The sequence below is a fragment of the Salmo salar genome, chromosome ssa21 (assembly GCF_905237065.1).
Source record: "Salmo salar chromosome ssa21, Ssal_v3.1, whole genome shotgun sequence".
NCBI lineage: Eukaryota > Metazoa > Chordata > Actinopteri > Salmoniformes > Salmonidae > Salmo > Salmo salar.
Genome location: NC_059462.1, coordinates 261,728 through 280,665, shown reverse-complemented (window position 1 = coordinate 280,665; position 18,938 = coordinate 261,728). Strand labels below are relative to the sequence as shown.

Here is an 18,938-nt window from a genome sequence, read left to right as displayed (position 1 = left end):
GTAATTGGTTGCACCAGTTCTTATTTAGGGGCTTCATAGCAAAAGGAGTGAAAACATATGCCTCATCTTCATTGTCACTTTCCAACCTTGTTGAGGATGGCTTGTTGTCAGACTCAAAAAGCCTCAAATTTGCCCAGATGGCCACCAATTTTTCAACCCGTGTGTGTGTGTGTGTGTGTGTGTTCCCAAACAAGGACCAGTTGTGCTTCGTGGCGGATGATGTTGGTGGGATTTGGAGGATGATAGAGACAACGGGAAAGAGCCTCGGATGCACAAAGTCCCTTCCACCAGGTGGCTGATGAGATATGTTGGCACGACTGTCATATTGCATCTCCATCCCAAAGCCCTTACTTGGAAGTGTACTTTGCTAGACTGCCAAGAACCTCTCTCTCATCCAGGCCAAGGTGGCGAGACACAGCAGTGATGACACCATAGGCTTTGTTGATCTCTCCGCAAGGCAGGATGCTCTTGCCAGCATACTTGGGGTCCAACTTGTATGCTGCGGCGTGTATGGGCTTCAGGCAGAAGTCTTCACTTTTGATGTATTTCAGAACTGCAGTTCCTCTGCTTGAAACAGTGAAATAAGCAGGGCAGTACAGATTTCTTGTATTACATCTGCAAGCAGAGTCAAAGTCAGACAGGGTGGCATTGTCTCCCTCAATCCGTGCAATGGCTACTGCTATAGGTTTCAGGAGTTTTAGGCTGCTTACCACTCTCCCAAAATACATAATGGTCTTCCTGTCTGGGTTGGCGCCCCCCCTTGGGTTGTGCCATGGCGGAGATCGTTGTGGGCTATACTCGGCCTTGTCTTAGGACGGTAAGTTGGTGGTTGGAGACATCCCTCTAGTGGTGTGGGGGCTGTGCTTTGGCAAAGTGGGTGGGGTTATATCCTGCCTGTTTGGCCCTGTCCGGGGGTATCATCGGATGGGGCCACAGTGTCTTCTGATCCCTCCTGTCTCAGCCTCCAGTATTTATGCTGCAGTAGTTTATGTGTTGGGGGGCTAGGGTCAGTCTGTTACATCTGGAGTATTTCTCTTGTCTTATCCGGTGTCCTGTGTGAATTTAAATATGCTCTCTCTAATTCTCTCTTTCTGTCTTTCTCTCGGAGGACCTGAGCGGACCTGAGCCCTAGGACCATGCCTCAGGACTACCTGGTATGATGACTCCTTGCTGTCCCCAGTCCACCTGGCCGTGCTGCTGCTCCAGTTTCAACTGTTCTGCCTGCGGCTATGGAACCCTGACCTGTTCACCGGACGTGCTTGTTGCACCCTCGACAACTACTATGATTATTATTATTTGACCATGCTGGTCATTTATGAACATTTTAACATCTTGACCATGTTCTGTTATAATATCCACCCTGCACAGCCAGAAGAGGACTGGCCACCCCTCATAGCCTGGTTCCTCTCTAGGTTTCTTCCTAGGTTATTGGCCTTTCTAGGGAGTTTTTCCTAGGGAGTTTTTCCTAGCCACCGTGCTTCTTTCACATGCATTGCTTGCTGTTTGGGGTTTTGGGCTGGGTTTCTGTACAGCACTTTGAGATATCAGCTGATGTACGAAGGGCTATATAAATAAATTTGATTTGATTTGATAATCCAGGAGGATCCTCTTGATGGGGCTGTCCATATCGGCAGACTGTGATATGGCCATTTCTTGGAGACTCCTTCCCCTCCAGAAGACTGACAAACGTGATGGCAACACCACCGAAATAGGTGTTGCTGGGCAGCTTCAATGTGGTGCTCTTATTCTTCTCACTTTGCTTGCTGAGGTAGATGCTATAACTTGATCACACTTCACATACCTAGCCATTTCCTTGGCTCTCTTGTAGAGTGTATCCATTGTTTTCAGTGCCATGATGTCCTTGGAAGAGGAGACTCAATGCATGAGCAGCACAGCCAATGGGTGTGACATGAGGGTAGGACTCCTCCACTTTAGACCAAGCAGCCTTCAAGTTCGCAGCATTGTCTGTCACTAATGCAAATACCTTCTGTGATCCAAGGTCATTGATGACTGCCTTCAGCTCATCTGCAATGCAGAGACTGGTGTGTCTGTTGTCCCTTGTGTCTGTGCTCTTGTAGACTACTGGTTGAGGGGTGGAGATGTAGTTAATTATTCCTTGCCCACAAACATTTGACCACACATCAGAGATGATTGCAATACAGTCTGCTTTCTCTAGGATTTGCTTGACCTTCACTTGAACTCTGTTGAGCTCTGCATCCAGCAAATTAGTAGATAAAGCATGTCTGGTTGGAGGCGTGTATGCTGGGCAAAGAACATTCAGAAATCTCTTCCAATACACATTGCCTGTGAGCATCAAAAGGTGAACCAGTTGCATACACAGCTCGAGCAAGACATTAATCAGCATTTCTCTGACTACGTTCCTCCATTGAGTCAAAAAAACGAATTATTCCAGGAGGACCATGAGCTGTTGCTATCGTTAAGGTGTCTGATTCATCATTTTCACCCCAAATAGAAGTAAAGGGACTTTTGTCAGAGGTTGCTTGTTCTGAGGGCTGAGGGAACTTTATGCAATTTTTTGCATTCTTCACATATGATTTGGCACAGTATTTGCAAATGTACACAGCTTTTCCTTATACATTAGCTGCAGTGAAATGTCTCCACACATCAGATAGTGCTCGTGGCATTTTCCTGTAAAGATTAGATTTTTTTTTGTAAAAAACCCAAATTCAATTCCATGTACAGATAAATAGCAGTTAGATTAAACAACTCCTTTATAAGTTAAATATTTTAAAATGAAACATGTATGGAAACAGGTGAATTAACACTCAGTTAGCAGGCTCAAGCTAAAACCCACATGGTAACAAAAACTAACTACCAGAAATTGTTAAGTTAGAAAGGATTTAAACACTGCTGTTGGCTACCATTTATCAGTTAACAAAAAATCATGTATGTCATAAAATATATTCACCCCACCCAGTATTGTAATAAAAACTTACCTGAAAGCATGTAGTCCTTCGCTCAGACAGTGTAGTAGTGTGGGCTCAATAGCATCTCATTAGCGTGCAAGAACTTGAGAATTAGCTATACATGTGATGGAAGAATGCACTGTGCGTGCAAAGGGCTGCAATTCCATTGAATTGGTTATAGTTTAACAAAAATATGCCACAAGATCTAGAATTGCCTTATGTGTATCCCATAAAAACTTTTCTACGTTGTCAGAAGAAGCTGTAGCTGGACCATGGAACACGCATATAGACGCATATACAGTATTTTTTCATCAATATCTTTATGCTTTTGTTAATAAAAATAAGTGAATTCTTTCAAAATGCAGATGTTTATTTCAACTACATCTCAGCTACATTTCAGTTGCACTTCCCCCCAGCTCCACGACCACAGGTAAAACCTTGCTGAGATGATCAATGTATTTGTTGCATTGTTGTATCGTCAGTTTCTCAATCCAAAACAGCAGCATTGGCGGAGAGTCAGATGGAGAAGTACGCGTTGTGTCTGTGAGATGCAGTGTGGGTGAACGGATGATCTCCGCATGTGTATTTCCCACCGTAAAAGCATAGAGTTGGTGGTGTTATGGTGTGGTGATGCTTTGCTGGTGACACCGTCTGTGATTTATTTAGAATTCAAGGCACACTTAACCAGCATGGCTACTACAGCGTTCTGCAGTGATACGCCATCCCATCTGGTTTGGGCTTAGTGGGGCTATCATTTGTTTTTCCACCAGGACCCAGAGGCTGTGTAAGGGATATTTGACCAAGAAGGAGAGTGATGGAGTGCTGCATCAGATGACCTGGCCTCCACAATCCCCCAACCTCAACCAAATTGCTATGGTTTGGGATGAGTCGGACCGCAGAGTGAAGGAAAAGCAGCCAACAAGTGCTCAGCATATGTGAGAACTCGTTCAAGACTGTTGGAAAAGCATTCCAGGCTAAGCTGGTTGAGAGAATGCCAAGAGTGTGCAAAGCTGTCATCAAGGCAAAGGGTGGCTAATTGAAGAATCTCAAAAATAAACTACATTTTGATTTGCTTAACACTTTTTTGGTTACTAAATGATTCTATAGTTTTGATGTCTTCACTATTATTCTACAAATGTAGAAAATAGTAAAAATAAAAGAAAAACCCCTTGAAGGAGTAGGTGTTCTAAAACTTTTTACTGGTAGTGTAGGTCACCTAATCTATCTGGATGAGGGGGCGGGGTCGAACTTCTAGGATGCGTGTGTCGTCTCACCTACAGTGGGGGGAAAAAGTATTTGATCCCCTGCTGATTTTGTACGTTTGCCTTACAAAGAAATGATCAGTCTATAATTTTAATGGTAGGTTTATATGAACAGTGAGAGACAGAATAACAACAAAAAAATCCAGAAAAACACATGTCAAAAATGTTATAAAATGATTTGCATTTTAATAAGTATTTGACCCCTCTGCAAAACATGACTTAGTACTTGGTGGCAAAACCCTTGTTGCCAATCACAGAGGTCAGACATTTCTTGTAGTTGGCCACCAGGTTTGCACACATCTCATGAGGGATTTTGTCCCACTCCTCTTTGCAGATCTTCTCCAAGTCATTAAGGTTAAAATTATAGACTGATCATTTCTTTGTCAGTGGGCAAACATACAAAATCAGCAGGGGATCAAATACTTTTTTCCCCCACTGTATATTGGGTGCTATCGGGAGGTATAGTCTATGTCTAACCTGTGTGAGTTGGGTTGTACGTATAGGATGTGTGTTGTGTTAACCTCTATGGGCTAGGTGGGACGCTAGCGTGCCACCCGTGGTGCACTCCATCAACAGCAGGTGCATTTCAAGAGCGGCAAATTTGAATCCAAATAAATGTCAAAATTCAATTTTTTCAAAAATACAACTATTTTACACCATTTGAAAGATAAACATCTCCTTAATCTAACCACGTTTTACGATTTCAAAAAGGTTTTACGGCGAAAGCATAAATTTAGAGTATGTTAGGACAGTACATTTACAAGAGTTGTGTGTAATGTTTTGTCAAGTCAAAGACAGGGTCACCAAAACCATAAAACCAGCTAAAATGATGCACTAACCTTTTACAATCTCCATCAGATGACACTCCTAGGACATTATGTTAGACAATGCATGCATTTTTAGTTCTATCAAGTTCATATTTATATCCAAAAACAGCGTTTTACTATGGCATTGATGTTGAGGAAATCGTTTCCCTCCAATAACCGGCAGTCAAGTCAGCGTCACAAATTAAATAATTAAAATTAGAAAACATTGGTAAAATATTATATTGTCATTTAAAGAATTATAGATTTACATCTCTTGAACGCAATCAACTTGCCAGATTTAAAAATAACCTTACTGGGAAATCACACTTTGCAATAATCTGAGCACTGCGCCCAGAAAAATACGCGTTGCGATACAGACTAGACGTCATGTTGGGGAGATCTAAAATCGAAAATACTATGTAAATAATCCATTACCTTTGATTCTCTTCATCAGATGTCACTTCCAGGTATCACAGGTCCATAACGAATGTAGTTTTGTTCAAAAAAGCTCATCATTTATGTCCAAAAATCTCCGTCTTGTTAGCACATGATCTAAGCCAGCCGGACTTCTCGTCATGAACGAGGGGAAAAAATATATTTCCGTTCGTTCAAACATGTCAAACGTTGTATAGCATAAATCATTAGGGCCTTTTTTAACCAGAACATGAATAATATTCAAGGTGGACGAATGCATACTCTTTTATAACGTATTGGAACGAGGGTACCCAACATGAACTCGCGCGCCAGGTGTCTAATGGGACATCATCGTTCCATGGCTCTTGTTCGGTCAGATCTCCCTCCAGAAGACTCAAAACACTTTGTAAAGGCTGGTGACATCTAGTGGAAGCAATAGGAAGTGCCAAAATATTCCTCAGCCCCTGTGTTTTTCAATGGGATAGGTTTAAAGTCAATACAACACATCAGGTATCCACTTCCTGTCAGAAAATGTCTCAGGGTTTTGCCTGCCAAATGAGTTCTGTTATACTCACAGACACCATTCAAACAGTTTTAGAAACTTTAGAGTGTTTTCTATCCATATATAATAAGTATATGCATATTCTAGTTACTGGGTAGGATTAGTAACCAGATTAAATCGGGTACATTTTTTTTATCCAGACGTGCAAATGCTGCCCCCTAGCCCTAACAGGTTAACTTAAATGCATGGAGAGGTATGGGGCAGGTTTAACCTGTGTCTAACCTGAGTGGGGTTGTATAGGAAGTGTGTCGTGTCATTTAGTGTTCCATTGCGCCACGTTGTCTCACCTGGATAGTTTGGCAGGTGTGACTGCCGTTGTTGGTGAGGATGGCGGAGACGGCCTGCAGGGTCTTGCCCGTGTCTCCCCAGGACACCACCAGGCTGAAGAGGCAGGCGCAGGAGAGAGCGGTGAGGGCCTGCCCCGTGGGGTCATTCATCCCTGTGCTATGCACCGTTGTCTCCAGCAGCAGGTGGAACAGAGACTCTGTAGTGAGGAGACGGAGGGTTAGGAAAGGCTGTGTGTCTGCAATATGTGTGTGCATACCTGTGTCTGCACAAGTGCGTGCGAGTGGGTGTCTATTTAGTAGTAAAACACGGTAAATTCTCCCTCGTGTGGAAATAGGCTACTTTTTAAGCTTGTGGGTTAGGGTTACAATTAGCATAAGGAGTTAGGTTTAGGGGTTGGGTTAACGGATTATATTTAGGGAAAATAGGATTTTGAATGGAAATTTATTTCAGGCCCTCACGAGGATTGAAAAACATACTGTGTGTGTGTGTTCGTAAATATACGCCTTCTACAACCCTAAGGCCCACTAATAATACAAGTATTTTATCAAAATAACCTGCCTTTTTGCAGCAATCACTGATCTAGCTTTCAAGTCATTCTATGAAAATGCCACTTTTGTTACAAATTTAACCAGAACCATGCATAATACACATCCACTGATAATGACCAAACTCTTGCAACAGGTGAATACAGAAAATTAACACAGATAGCATACTCTCTCTCAAGCACAAGCCCACATGCTAGTGAGTTGCCATTTTGTCTTCATATTTCAAGTCTTGGCAACTTGGATCTATTAGCTAGATAACAAGGTAGAATAGTTGAACTGTTATGAACACACTGTCTATCTCCGCCTGTTTGAACAAAAGAAAGGGTGTGCTCTTGAGGCTCATTAGCCGTTCTCAGCTGTTAGAAGTCTCGTACTGGCTTTAACAGACGATTGCCATAATTTTTTCAAGTTCCATTTCTCAGTTATTACATTCAACAAAGCAAACACTGAAATACCGTTATAGAATGTAAAGTACAAAATCAAAACTGGTCCGTGCGTCAATACCGGTATATAGTAAAATACAATTTACTGCCCGACCCTAGCATTGGGCTCCCGAGTGGCACAGCGGTCTAAGGCACTGCATCTCAATGCTAGAGGCATTACTACAGACACCCTGGTTCGAATCCAGGCTGTATCACAACCGGCTGTGATTGGGAGTCCCATAGTGCGGCGCACAATTGGCCCATCCTCGTCTCGGGTTTGCCTAGGGTAGGCCGTCATTGCAAATAATAATTTGTTCATAACTATCTTGCTTAGTTAAAAAAAAGGTTAAAACAAATAAAAGCATGTGCATGAGTCTTCCCATGCATGTGTGCGCTAGTACTCACCCAGTACATCAGGAGGTTCGGTCTGGAAGCCCTCTGGCTGTTGTCCCTGCAGCATGACCAGCAGGGCCTGCAGGCTGCGCAGGCACAGTGAGGGGTGGGAGAACAGAGTCTCCTTGATCAGTTCAAACACCCCACACAGACCAATGCCAATGATCTAGAGAGAAAACAAACAATTATCAGATAACTGCTAATCTGCCTAAATAATTACCGCCCCGTAGCACTCACATCGGTAGCCATGAAGTGCTTTGAAAGGCTGGTCATGGCTCACATCAATAGCATCCTCCCGGATACCCAAGACCCACTCCAATTCGCATACCGCCCCAACAGATCCACAGATGATGCAATCTCTATTGCACTCCACACTGCCCTTTCCCACCTGGATAAAAGGAACACTTATGTGAGAATGCTATTCTGAGAATGCTCAGTGTTTAACACCATAGTGCCCTCAAAGCTTATCACTAAGCTAAGGAACCTGGTACTAAGACTTCCTGATGGGCCGCCCCCAGGTGGTAAGGGTAGGTAACAACACATCCGCCACGCTGATCCTCCTCATGGGGGCTCCTCAGGGGTGCGTGCTCAGTCTCCTCCTGTACTCCCTGTTCACTCATGACTGCATGGCCAGGCACGACTCCAACACCATCATTAAGTTTGCTGATGACACAACAGTGATCTGATCTGATCACCGACAACGATGAGACAGCCTATAGGGAGGAGGTCAGAGACCTGGCCGGGTGGTGCCAGAATAACAACCTATCCCTCAACGTAACCAAGGCTAAGGAGATGATTGTGGACTACAGGAAAAGGAGGACAGAGCATGACCCCCATTCTCATCGACAGGGCTGTAGGGGAGCAGGTTGAGTGCTTCAAGTTCCTTGGTGTCCACATCACCAACAAACTAACATGGTCCAAGCATACCAAGACAGTCGTGAAAAGGGCACGACAAAACCTATTCCCCCTCAGGAGACAAAAGATTTGGCATGGGTCCTCAGATCCTCAAAAGGTTCTACAGCTGCACCATCGAGAGCATCCTGACTGGTTGCATCACTGCCTGGTATGGCAACTGCTCGGCCTCCGACCGCAAGGCACTACAGAGGGTAGAGCGTACGGCCCAGTACATCACCGGGGCCAAGCTTCCAGCCATCCAGGACCTCTATACCAGGCGGTGTCAGAGGAAGGCCCTAAAAATTGTCAAAGACTCCAGCCACCCTAGTCATAGACTCTCTGCTACCGCACGGCAAGCGGTACCGGAGCGCCAAGTCGAGGTCCAAGAGGCTCCTAAATAACTTCTACCCCCAAGCCATAAAACTGAACAGCTAATCCAATGGCTACCCAGACTATTTGAACGAGACTGTTTTACAGCATGAGTGGCCGCGATTATTATGCCCTTGTTTTGAGATCAAAGCCAGAGCTGCATGTAGTCAGTAATGTGGGAGTGATTGCATCCTACAAGAACCCCAAACCTGTTCATTATGCCGCCCTTGTTTTGAGATCAAAGCGAGAGCTGCATGTAGTCAGTAATGTGGGAGTGATTGCGTCCTACAAGAACCCCAAACCTGTTCATTTCTAGCCATCTTTGAAAAGTGAGTCAGGTAAAAGAGCTTTTTTTACATCTTAAAAGGGGCAGTGCTGTATTCTGAGACCGGCTTGAATAAACTAAGTAGCCAATAGGCAGAGGGTAACATAATTTGTCTGATTCTCTGTAGTAATGGTATGGGAAAAATAATTAACTGTATTTTGTAAAGTAGTTTGCATCAAACAAAATGTTCAGTCAGGACAAGTGGATAACAGGTTAATGTCAAGCCCTGAAAGTTTTTTCAAAAGCCTCAGAATATAGGCCCACATTGGCAGCTACTGTAGGCTGAATAATAGAACCGCTAAAATGTTATGGGATGCATTTTCTCCATAGTTTTTTTTAATGATGGCCACTCTGGTATGTCTACATTAGGATCAAATAGCCACAGTAGCCTACTTGGCCACTGTTAAAACTGTAAATTAAAGTGGGTACGGCCTCTTATTTTACCTTTATTTAACTTGGCAAGTCAGTAAAGAACCAATTCTTATTTTCAATGACGGCCTAGGAACAGTGGGTTAACTGCCTTGTTCAGGGGCAGAACGACTGATTTTTTATCTTGTCTGCTTGGGGATTCGATCTTGCAACCTTTCGGTTACTAGTACAACGCTCTAACCACTAGGCTACCTGCCGCCCCAGTATCTACAAAGATGCGCCAGAAGTTGAACGTTGTGAAAATTCTGTGCAAGTTTGCGCTCAGCACACCTGAAATTTGCTCAGTGCGGCCAAAACATTTGAGAACATTGCTTAAGAGTCCACCTTCCAACTAATATTTTGCTAACTGATTATTTATGTGAACTCAAGATGCATTTTTTTATTTTAGGACAATTGTGATGATTTAGATTATCCCAATTTGTACCATTCTTTCTGACCTTGAGAAGCTTTATGGATCAAGGGTAGGTTCCAATATATTGGGATAACAGGTGTAAGAAGACCTAAGCTAGATAGCCCAGTACACTTTAATACACTGCTCAAAAAAATAAAGGGAACACTAAAATAACACATCCTAGATCTGAATGAATGACATAATCTTATTAAATACTTTTATCTTTACATAGTTGAATGTGCTGACAACAAAATCACACAAAAATAATCAATGGAAATCCAATTTATCAACCCATTGAGGTCTGGATTTGGAGTCACACTCAAAATTAAAGTGGAAAACCATACTACAGGCTGATCCAACTTTGATGTAATGTCCTTAAAACAAGTGAAAATGAGGCTCAGTAGTGTGTGTGGCCTCCACGTGCCTGTATGACCTCCCTACAACGCCTGGGCATGCTCCTGATGAGGTGGCGGATGGTCTCCTGAGGGATCTCCTCCCAGACCTGGACTAAAGCATCCGCCAACTCCTGGACAGTCTGTGGTACAACGTGGCTTTGGTGGATGGAGCGAGACATGATGTCCCAGATGTGCTCAATTGGATTCAGGTCTGGGGAACAGGTGGGCCAGTCCATAGCATCAATGCCTTCCTCTTGCAGGAACTGCTGACACACTCCAGCCACATGAGGTCTAGCATTGTCTTGCATTAGGATGAACCCAGTGCCAACCGCACCAGCATATGGTCTCACAAGGGGTCTGAGGATCTCATCTCGGTACCTAATGGCAGTCAGGCTACTTCTGGCGAGCACATGGAGGGCTGTGCGGCCCCCCAAAGAAATTCCACCCCACACCATGACTGACCCACAGCCAAACCGGTCATGCTGGAGGATGTTGCAGGCAGCAGAACGTTCTCCACGGCGTCTCCAGACTGTCACGTCTGTCACATGTGCTCAGTGTGAACCTGCTTTCATCTGTGAAGAGCACAGGGCGCCAGTGGCGAATTTGCCAATCTTGGTGTTCTCTGGCAAATGCCAAACGTCCTGCACGGTGTTGGGCTGTAAGCACAACCCCCACCTGTGGACATCGGGCCCTCATACCACCCTCATGGAGTCTGTTTCTGACCGTTTGAGCAGACACATGCACATTTGTGGCCTGCTGGAGGTCATTTTGCAGGGCTCTGGCAATGCTCCTCCTTGCACAAAGGTGGAGGTAGCGGTCCTGCTGCTGGGTTGTTGCCCTCCTACGGCCTCCTCCACGTCTCCTGATGTACGGGCCTGTCTCCTGGTAGCGCCTCCATGCTCTGGACACTACGCTGACAGACACAGCAAACCTTCTTGCCACAGCTCGCATTGATGTGCCATCCTGGATGAGTTGCACTACCTGAGCCACTTGTGTGGGTTGTAGACTCCGTCTCATGCTACCACTAGAGTGAAAGCACCGCCAGCATTCAAAAGTGACCAAAACATTAGCCAGGAAGCATAGGAACTGAGAAGTGGTCTGTGGTTACCACCTGCAGAACCACTCCTTTATTGGGGGTGTCTTGCTAATTGCCTATAATTTCCACCTGTTGTCTATTCCATTTGCACAACAGCATGTGAAATGTATTGTCAATCAGTGTTGCTTCCTAAGTGGACAGTTTGATTTCACAGAAGTGTGATTGACTTGGAGTTACATTGTGTTGTTTAAGTGTTCCCTTTATTTTTTTGAGCAGTATATTTACCTGGCAACAGCAGCCACCAATTAGCCATCGATGAGAGGCTAATTGCAGTCTGAAAAGAAGAGTGATCTGGCTCCCAGGCTAGCCCAGTCCCTGTTGTCACATGGGCTGCAGCACAATTCTTATATTTGTTCCACTAATTGGTATTTTAACCAGTCATATCAGATCTTTTTCAGAGCAGATCTGATTGGTTAAAAGAACAATTAGGGGGAAATAAATCTGAATTGGGCTACCTGTGTAAACACAGCCAACAACAAACAGTGAGCAATTGTACTCATGCATAAACAAACTAATAATGAAAGAAAAGCATTGCAAGTTTGAATTTTGTAAAGCTAGTGTGGGAGAGGTGGTAAAATCGTTATGGATCAATAATTACAAACCTCCTGGCATTGACAATTGACTATAGCCCCTCCTATCTGTCATATCTTTAATCTAAGCCTAGAGGAAGCCAAAGTCAGTCCGCTACCCAAGAGTGGTAAAGCGGCCTTTACTGGTTCTAACAGCAGACCTATCAGCTTGCTGCCAGCACTTAGCAAACAGTTGGAAAAAAATGTGTTTGACCAAATGCAATGCTATTTCTCGAAGTAACAACAGACTTTTAGCATGCTTATAGAGAAGGGTACTGAACATGTACTGCACTGACACAAATGACTGATGATTGGTTGAAAAAAAAATGGATAACAAGAAGACTGTAGGAGTTGTACTGTCAGATTTCAGTGCAACCTTTGATATTATTGACCATAACTTGTTGTTGAGAAAACTTGTGTGTTATGGCTTTTCAACTTCTGCCATATCGTGGATTCAGAGCTATCTATCTAATAGAACTCAGAGGGTTTTCTTGAATGGGAGCGTCTCTAATGTCAAGCATGTAAAGTGTGGTGTACCGCAGGACAGCTCTCTAGGCACCATACTCTTTTCTATTTTTACCAATGACCTGCCACTGGCATTAAGCAAAGCATGTGTGTCCATGTATGCTGCTGATTCGACCATATACGCATCAGCAACCACAGCTAATGAAGTCACTGAAAACTTTAACAATTAGTTGGTCTGTTTTGGAATGGGTGGCCAGTAATAAACGGGTCCTGAACATCTCTAAAACTAAGAGCATTGTATTTGGTACAAATCATTCCCTACGTTCTAGACCTCAGCTGAGTCTGGTAATGAATGGTGTGGCTATTGAACAAGTTGAGGAGACTAAATTACTTGGCGTTACTTTAGATTGTAAACTGTCACAGTCAAAACATATATAGATTCAAGGGTTGTAAAGATGGGGAGATGTCTGTCCGTAATAGAGATTTGACACCACACGCCACAAAGCAAGTCCTGCAGGCTCTAGTTTTATCTTATCTTGATAATTGTCTAGTAATATGGTCAATTGTTGCAAAGAAATAACTAGTTAAGCTGCAGCTGGCCCAGAACAGAGTGGCAAGTCTTGCTCTTCATTGTGCTAATATTAATGCCAGTCTCTCTTGGATAAGAGTGGAGGAAAGACCGATTGCGTCACTTCTTGATTTTATAAGACACATTAATGTGGTAGATATTCAAAATAGTTTGCATAGTCAACTTACACACTGCACTGGCACACACACTTACCCCATCAGACATGCCACCAGGGGTATTTTCCCAGTCCCCAGGTCCAGAACAAATTCAAGAAAACGTACAGTACTATACAGAGCCATGAGTGCACGGAACTCCCTTCCATCTTATATAGTGCAAGTGAACAGCAAACCTGGTATCAAAAAACAAATAAAGCAACATGTCTGTCATATTCTATTTCTACCTTTCCACCAACCCTGTTCCCGTCCCTCTGCTTCTGAAGTAACATAACAGAAGAAATTGGTTACCTTGGGAAGCTTGCTGGCGGGCTCACGGAACTCCTCCTCGCTGTCCGAGTCGCCGCTCTGCATAGAGCTCCTAGAGGCCAGAGCCAGGGACGCCTCCCGCTGCTGCCATTCCAGCACGCAGTGGCGCACGTTGCAGTACACGTTGAACACCGATGGGTTGCTATGCAGCTTGATTTCCGGCATGCAGAAGACCATATCAAGGTTCTCCGTCTGTGGAAGAGAGAGTGTGAAAAATACAGCCATGACTCGCAAATAAACTATTACTATGATTTTTTCTCAGCAGTCACAATGGAGGTGTGCTGGCCCTTAAGCCATCATCAAAAAAGAGAAGATGGGGCTTTTTACCTGGAAATGCCCCCATGAGCACTTCAAATGTGGAGTCAAAAAAAAGCTAAGAGTCTATTTTTTACAAATGATGGCATAAATACATTTCAACCATTTTCTATCCCCCCCCCCCCCAAACATTGTGGTCAAATTGAAGGAAAAGGTGTCTTAGAAAACATCTAGCGGAAAAAGTATTATAAAGGTACTAGAAATACTTCAACACAACCATGTTGAAGACCCCTGCCAACTAATATATGTCGCTTTGCAGAACTTATTTGCCTTCTCTAAGTTTAAGAAATATTGCCTAAGGTCTTATAATTATGTTACCAAAAACCCACATCTTTTAAGATATTTTCTAATTTCTCTCCCTCACGAGGGAGAAAAATGAAAGTTCACAGAACTAACAACTGAAGGTTGACTTACCAATTCCTGTTTTTAATGACAACTTGGTTTATGATTTAAGTGATTAAAACACAATGTTACCAAATCAGTAACAGAATGACTGCAACTGAATTGGCTACAATGGGAATTCATAGTAGTCAAACTACAGTTGAGTCACCTGTTGCTGTACTCCCTTGCACTGGCATACTGTTATGTTCAGCTAATAACTGATTTATTTCTCATTCTGTCGCATGGTTGTCAAAGCAAGAGTGTTAAAAAAGTCTGGACAACCCCTCTCTCTCCAGTTAATGTCACCACTCCTGGCTCTTACTGACACCATCCCATGTACATTACAGTACAAGAGATTAGAGTACAGTGCAATTTACTGTACTCTACTAAACTATATACACTTGACTGTACTATAGCTCATCCCCAATTAATTGAGGTTGTTCTGAGGGCAACTCAATATGAGAAAGGTTTTAATGTTTCACTGTGCATCTATATAATTATTAGATTATTTATTCAGGGGAAAACCATTGAAACGGTCTCATTCCCAAGGGTGCCCTGATCACAATCAATACAACGTCAAACAAAACAGCAATCAATACAAAACACAAATGTATGAAAAACCGTTACAGTCCTCAGCCACTAGGTCCTCAATTAACACCCTAAACTGCACGAGTGGCACCAGAACATCTAATTGTAATGAGTTCCGGAAATGTATCCAGCAGTGAGGTGCATTAAAACAAAAGCGGATTGCCGAATTCGGTGGAGACCTGACGAACCTCAAGAGTTAACCAACCCTATGAATGGGTTTGGTAACTCATGTCTTTATACCGCAACAACAAAGTTAGGTAGGTTGGAAGCTTCTGTACTTCCCCAAAAAGGGAATAGTGAAGTGCTCTACAGTAGTGGTTCCCAAACTGTGGGGTGTCCCCCCCTAGGGTGGGGCACGTGGGTCCACAATTTTTTTTTAAAGGAACTTGAAAGTTGTAATAACAGAATGCACAAGGTGCAATTTCAAAAGTGGGTAGTGCATCATCAGTTCCTCGTCATGTTATTCATTGCATATATCAACTAGCCCAGGTCAGCTAAAGTTTTTTTATTTAGGTTTTTTAGCCCATAGATAGTTGTAATTTGTTGGTCACTCAAATATCACATGAACATACATTAGACAGAGCAAAATGTATAGAGAATTGCAGGAATATTTGCTTTAAAACTGCAACATTTACTTTGCACCCCGTGACAAAATGTGTAGAATTGCAGGAAATAAGCTTTAAACCTGCAAAACTCTCTCCACCAACAAGAGGGGTGTGAACAGTTTGTGTCATGAACAGTGCTTGTGGCCATAGAAATAGACAAGGCACACACAGTGGGGGGGCGGGACGTTCCCCAATGCTCTATTTTACAAAAAGGCCACTTTAAATCTTAGCTTTTTAACTAGCTCATCAGTATGTCTTTTTAAAACGTTAAATCCTTGTCAATCCAAAACCCCAGATATTTATAGAAGGGAACCCGATCAATGGGAGAACCTTTAAATTAATAAATATCTAATCCATCTGAAAAACAAGCAAGAATTGGAGAACATGCATTTTGTCTTGCCCACATTAAGTACAGGTTTTAAACCAACCAGGGCTTTCTGGAAGGCAACAAAGTCAGATTGCAGCTCTAACAACACCTGGTCTACAATTGGGGCAATGGCATACATAAGTATTGTCTGCATACAAATGAACATTAAAAGTTAACGGATAGCCCAATATTATTTAAAAAAAATAGTCAAAAGAACAGGTTCCAATACCGACCCATAATATTATGGAATCCAGACTAAACACCATCAGAAATCTCACTGTTCTATCTGACAGATAATTCTCAAACCTTTGAATGAGTATGATCGTCAACAGTTTCAAAGGCCTTGGAAAGCACAATGATTATTATGATCTAATCAATTTAACATTAAAACAATCATAGCCGTTCTAAAACCGGATTGGTGCAGATTAAGAAGTGAGTGAGAAGTCTTAGCTGACAGTTGGCCAGGGATTCTAAAACTCTGGAAAGGCAAGATGATTGGACACTAGTATCTAAGTCAGAAGGATCTCATCCTTTATGTAGGGGGAAGACAGGTGCCGCTTTGCAGATCTTAGGGATAACACCAGAAACAATTGTAACATTAAAGTAGAGGTCGACCGATTAAATCGGAATGGCCGATTAATTAGGGCCGATTTGAAGTTGTCATAACAATCGGTAATCGGTATTTTTGGCCACCGATTTGCCGATTATTTTATTTATTTTTTGACACCTTTATTTAACTAGGCAAGTCAGATTAAGAACACATTCTTATTTTCAATGACGGCCTAGGAACAGGGGTTAACTGCCTTGTTCAGGGGGGATTCGGGGATTCGTTTTTGCAACCTTCCGGTTACAAATCCAATCCAACGCACAAGGAGCCTGCAGGGCAGGCTGACTACCTGTTACGCGAGGGCAGCAAGAAGCCAAGGTAAGTTGCTAGCTAGCATTAAACTTAGTTTTTTTATAAGATATCAATCTTAACATAATCACTAGTTAACTACACATGGTTGATGATATTACTAGTTTATCTAACGTGTCCTGTGTTGCATATAATCGAGCGGTGCTTGTTAATTTATCATTGAATCACAGCCTATTTCGCCAAACGGGGTGTTGATTTAACAAGCGCATTTGCGAAAAAAGCACTGTTGTTGCACCAACGTACCTAACCATAAACATCAATGCCTTTCTTTAAAATCAATAAACAAGTATATATTTTTAGTTAATATTGCATATTTAGTTAATATTGCCTGCTAACATGAAATTGTTTCACATCTCTAGCGTTCATTGCACACAGAGTCAGGGTATATGCAACAGTTTGGGCCGCCTGGCTCGTTGCGAACTAATTTGCCAGAATTTACGTAATTATGACATAACATAACTCGTAAGCATTCATTCAAACAGCACTTTCGTGCGTTTTGCCAGCAGCTCTTCGCTGTGTTTCAAGCTGTTTATGACTTCAAGCCGGGTGGGTATAATTTGTGGAACGTTCCAACAGGAATCTATTCCAAAAACTTCGTAAATAACAAGGTTGGCAAAAAACAACGCATACAAAGTTGTATAGCGGCAGAATAAGATACCAGGTAGTGAGTGGTCCATTTCATTGCGTTTTTCACTCATGACGTTCATTCCGAAAAATGTCTGTCCTCACTCTGGTTGCCTATAGACAAACATTAAGAATAAGCTACGTGGTGAGTTGATGCCTATTCGGCAGCTAGTTAGCTAGGTTTGTATGCGTTGCTACTTTGTATGCGTTGTTGGTTGGCAACCTTTTACTTTACGTTTTTTGGAACAGATCCCTGTTGGAACATTCCACAAATTATACCCACCCCTTCAAGCCTGTCAACTCCCGAGATTAGGCTGGTGTAACCGATGTGAAATGGCTAGCTAGTTAGCGGGGTGTGCGCTAATAGCGTTTCAAACGTCACTCGCTCTGAGACTTGGAGTAGTTGTTTCCCTTCCTCTACATGGGTAACGCTGCCTCGCGGGTGGCTGTTGTCGATGTGTTCCTGGTTCAAGCCCAGGTAGGAGCGAGGAGAGGGACGGAAGCTATACTGTTACACTGGCAATACTAAAGTGCCTATAAGAACATCCAATAGTCAAAGGTATATGAAATACAAATCGTATAGAGAGAAATAGTCCTATAATTCCTATAATAACTACAACCTAAAACATCTTACCTGGGAATATTGAAGACTCATGTTAAAAGGAACCACCAGCTTTCATATGTTCCCATGTTCTGAGCAAGGAAGTTAAACCTTAGCTCTTTTACATGGCACATATTGCACTTTTACTTTCTTCTCCAACACTTTGTTTAGCATTATTTAAACCAAATTGAACATGTTTCATTATTTATTTGAGGCTAAATTGATTTTATTGATGTATTATATTAAGTTAAAATAAGTGTTCATTCAGTATTGTTGTAATTATCATTATTATAAATTTAAAAAAAAATAATAATAATAAAAAAATTAAAAGTTTTAAAAAAATAACAAAAAAAACAACCATCGGCCGATTCAAATCGGTATCGGATGTTTTGGCCTCCCAATAATCGGTATCGGTGTTGAAAAATCATAATCGGTCGACCTCTAATATACAGTACCAGTCAAGTTTGGACACACCTAGTCATTCCAGGCTTTATCTTTATTTTTACTATTTTCTACATTGTAGAATAATAGTGAAGACATCAAATTAACAGGTGTGCCTTGTTAAATAGTTGAATGTCTTTCCTCCTTAATCAGTTTGACCTAATCAGCTGTGTTGTTAAAAGGTACGAGTGGTATACAGAAGATTGTCTTTTTCCAAATGGGGCTAAGCCCATATTATGGCAAGAACAGCTCAAATAAGCAAAAAGAAACAACAGTCCATCATTACTTTAAGACATGAAGGTTAGTCAATTCAGAACATTTCTAGAACTTTGAAATTGACTTCCAAGTGCAGTCGCAAAAAACATCAAGCGCTCTGATGAAACTGGCTCGCATGAGCACCTCCAAATGAAAGGAAAACCCAGAGTTACCTTGCTGGAGAGGATAAGGTCATTAGAGTAACCAGCCTCGGAAATTGCAGCCCAAATAAATACTTGACAG

The 18,938-nt window shown here is 42.5% G+C and overlaps 1 protein-coding gene across 8 annotated transcripts in view; it reads right to left on the bottom strand.

Annotated features, from left to right (window-relative positions):
* LOC106581613 (E3 ubiquitin-protein ligase MYCBP2) overlaps positions 1-18,938 on the bottom strand; it is a 383,302-nt gene that overhangs the window by 325,652 nt on the left and 38,712 nt on the right. For all 8 annotated transcript variants that reach the window (XM_045704972.1, XM_045704966.1, XM_045704969.1 and 5 more), the window contains 3 exons: positions 13,585-13,794; positions 7,632-7,785; positions 6,259-6,455 (listed from right to left, as the gene is read on the bottom strand). In XM_045704972.1, coding sequence (XP_045560928.1) covers positions 6,259-6,455; positions 7,632-7,785; positions 13,585-13,794 — 561 coding nt within the window. The remainder of the gene's footprint in view (positions 1-6,258; positions 6,456-7,631; positions 7,786-13,584; positions 13,795-18,938) is intronic.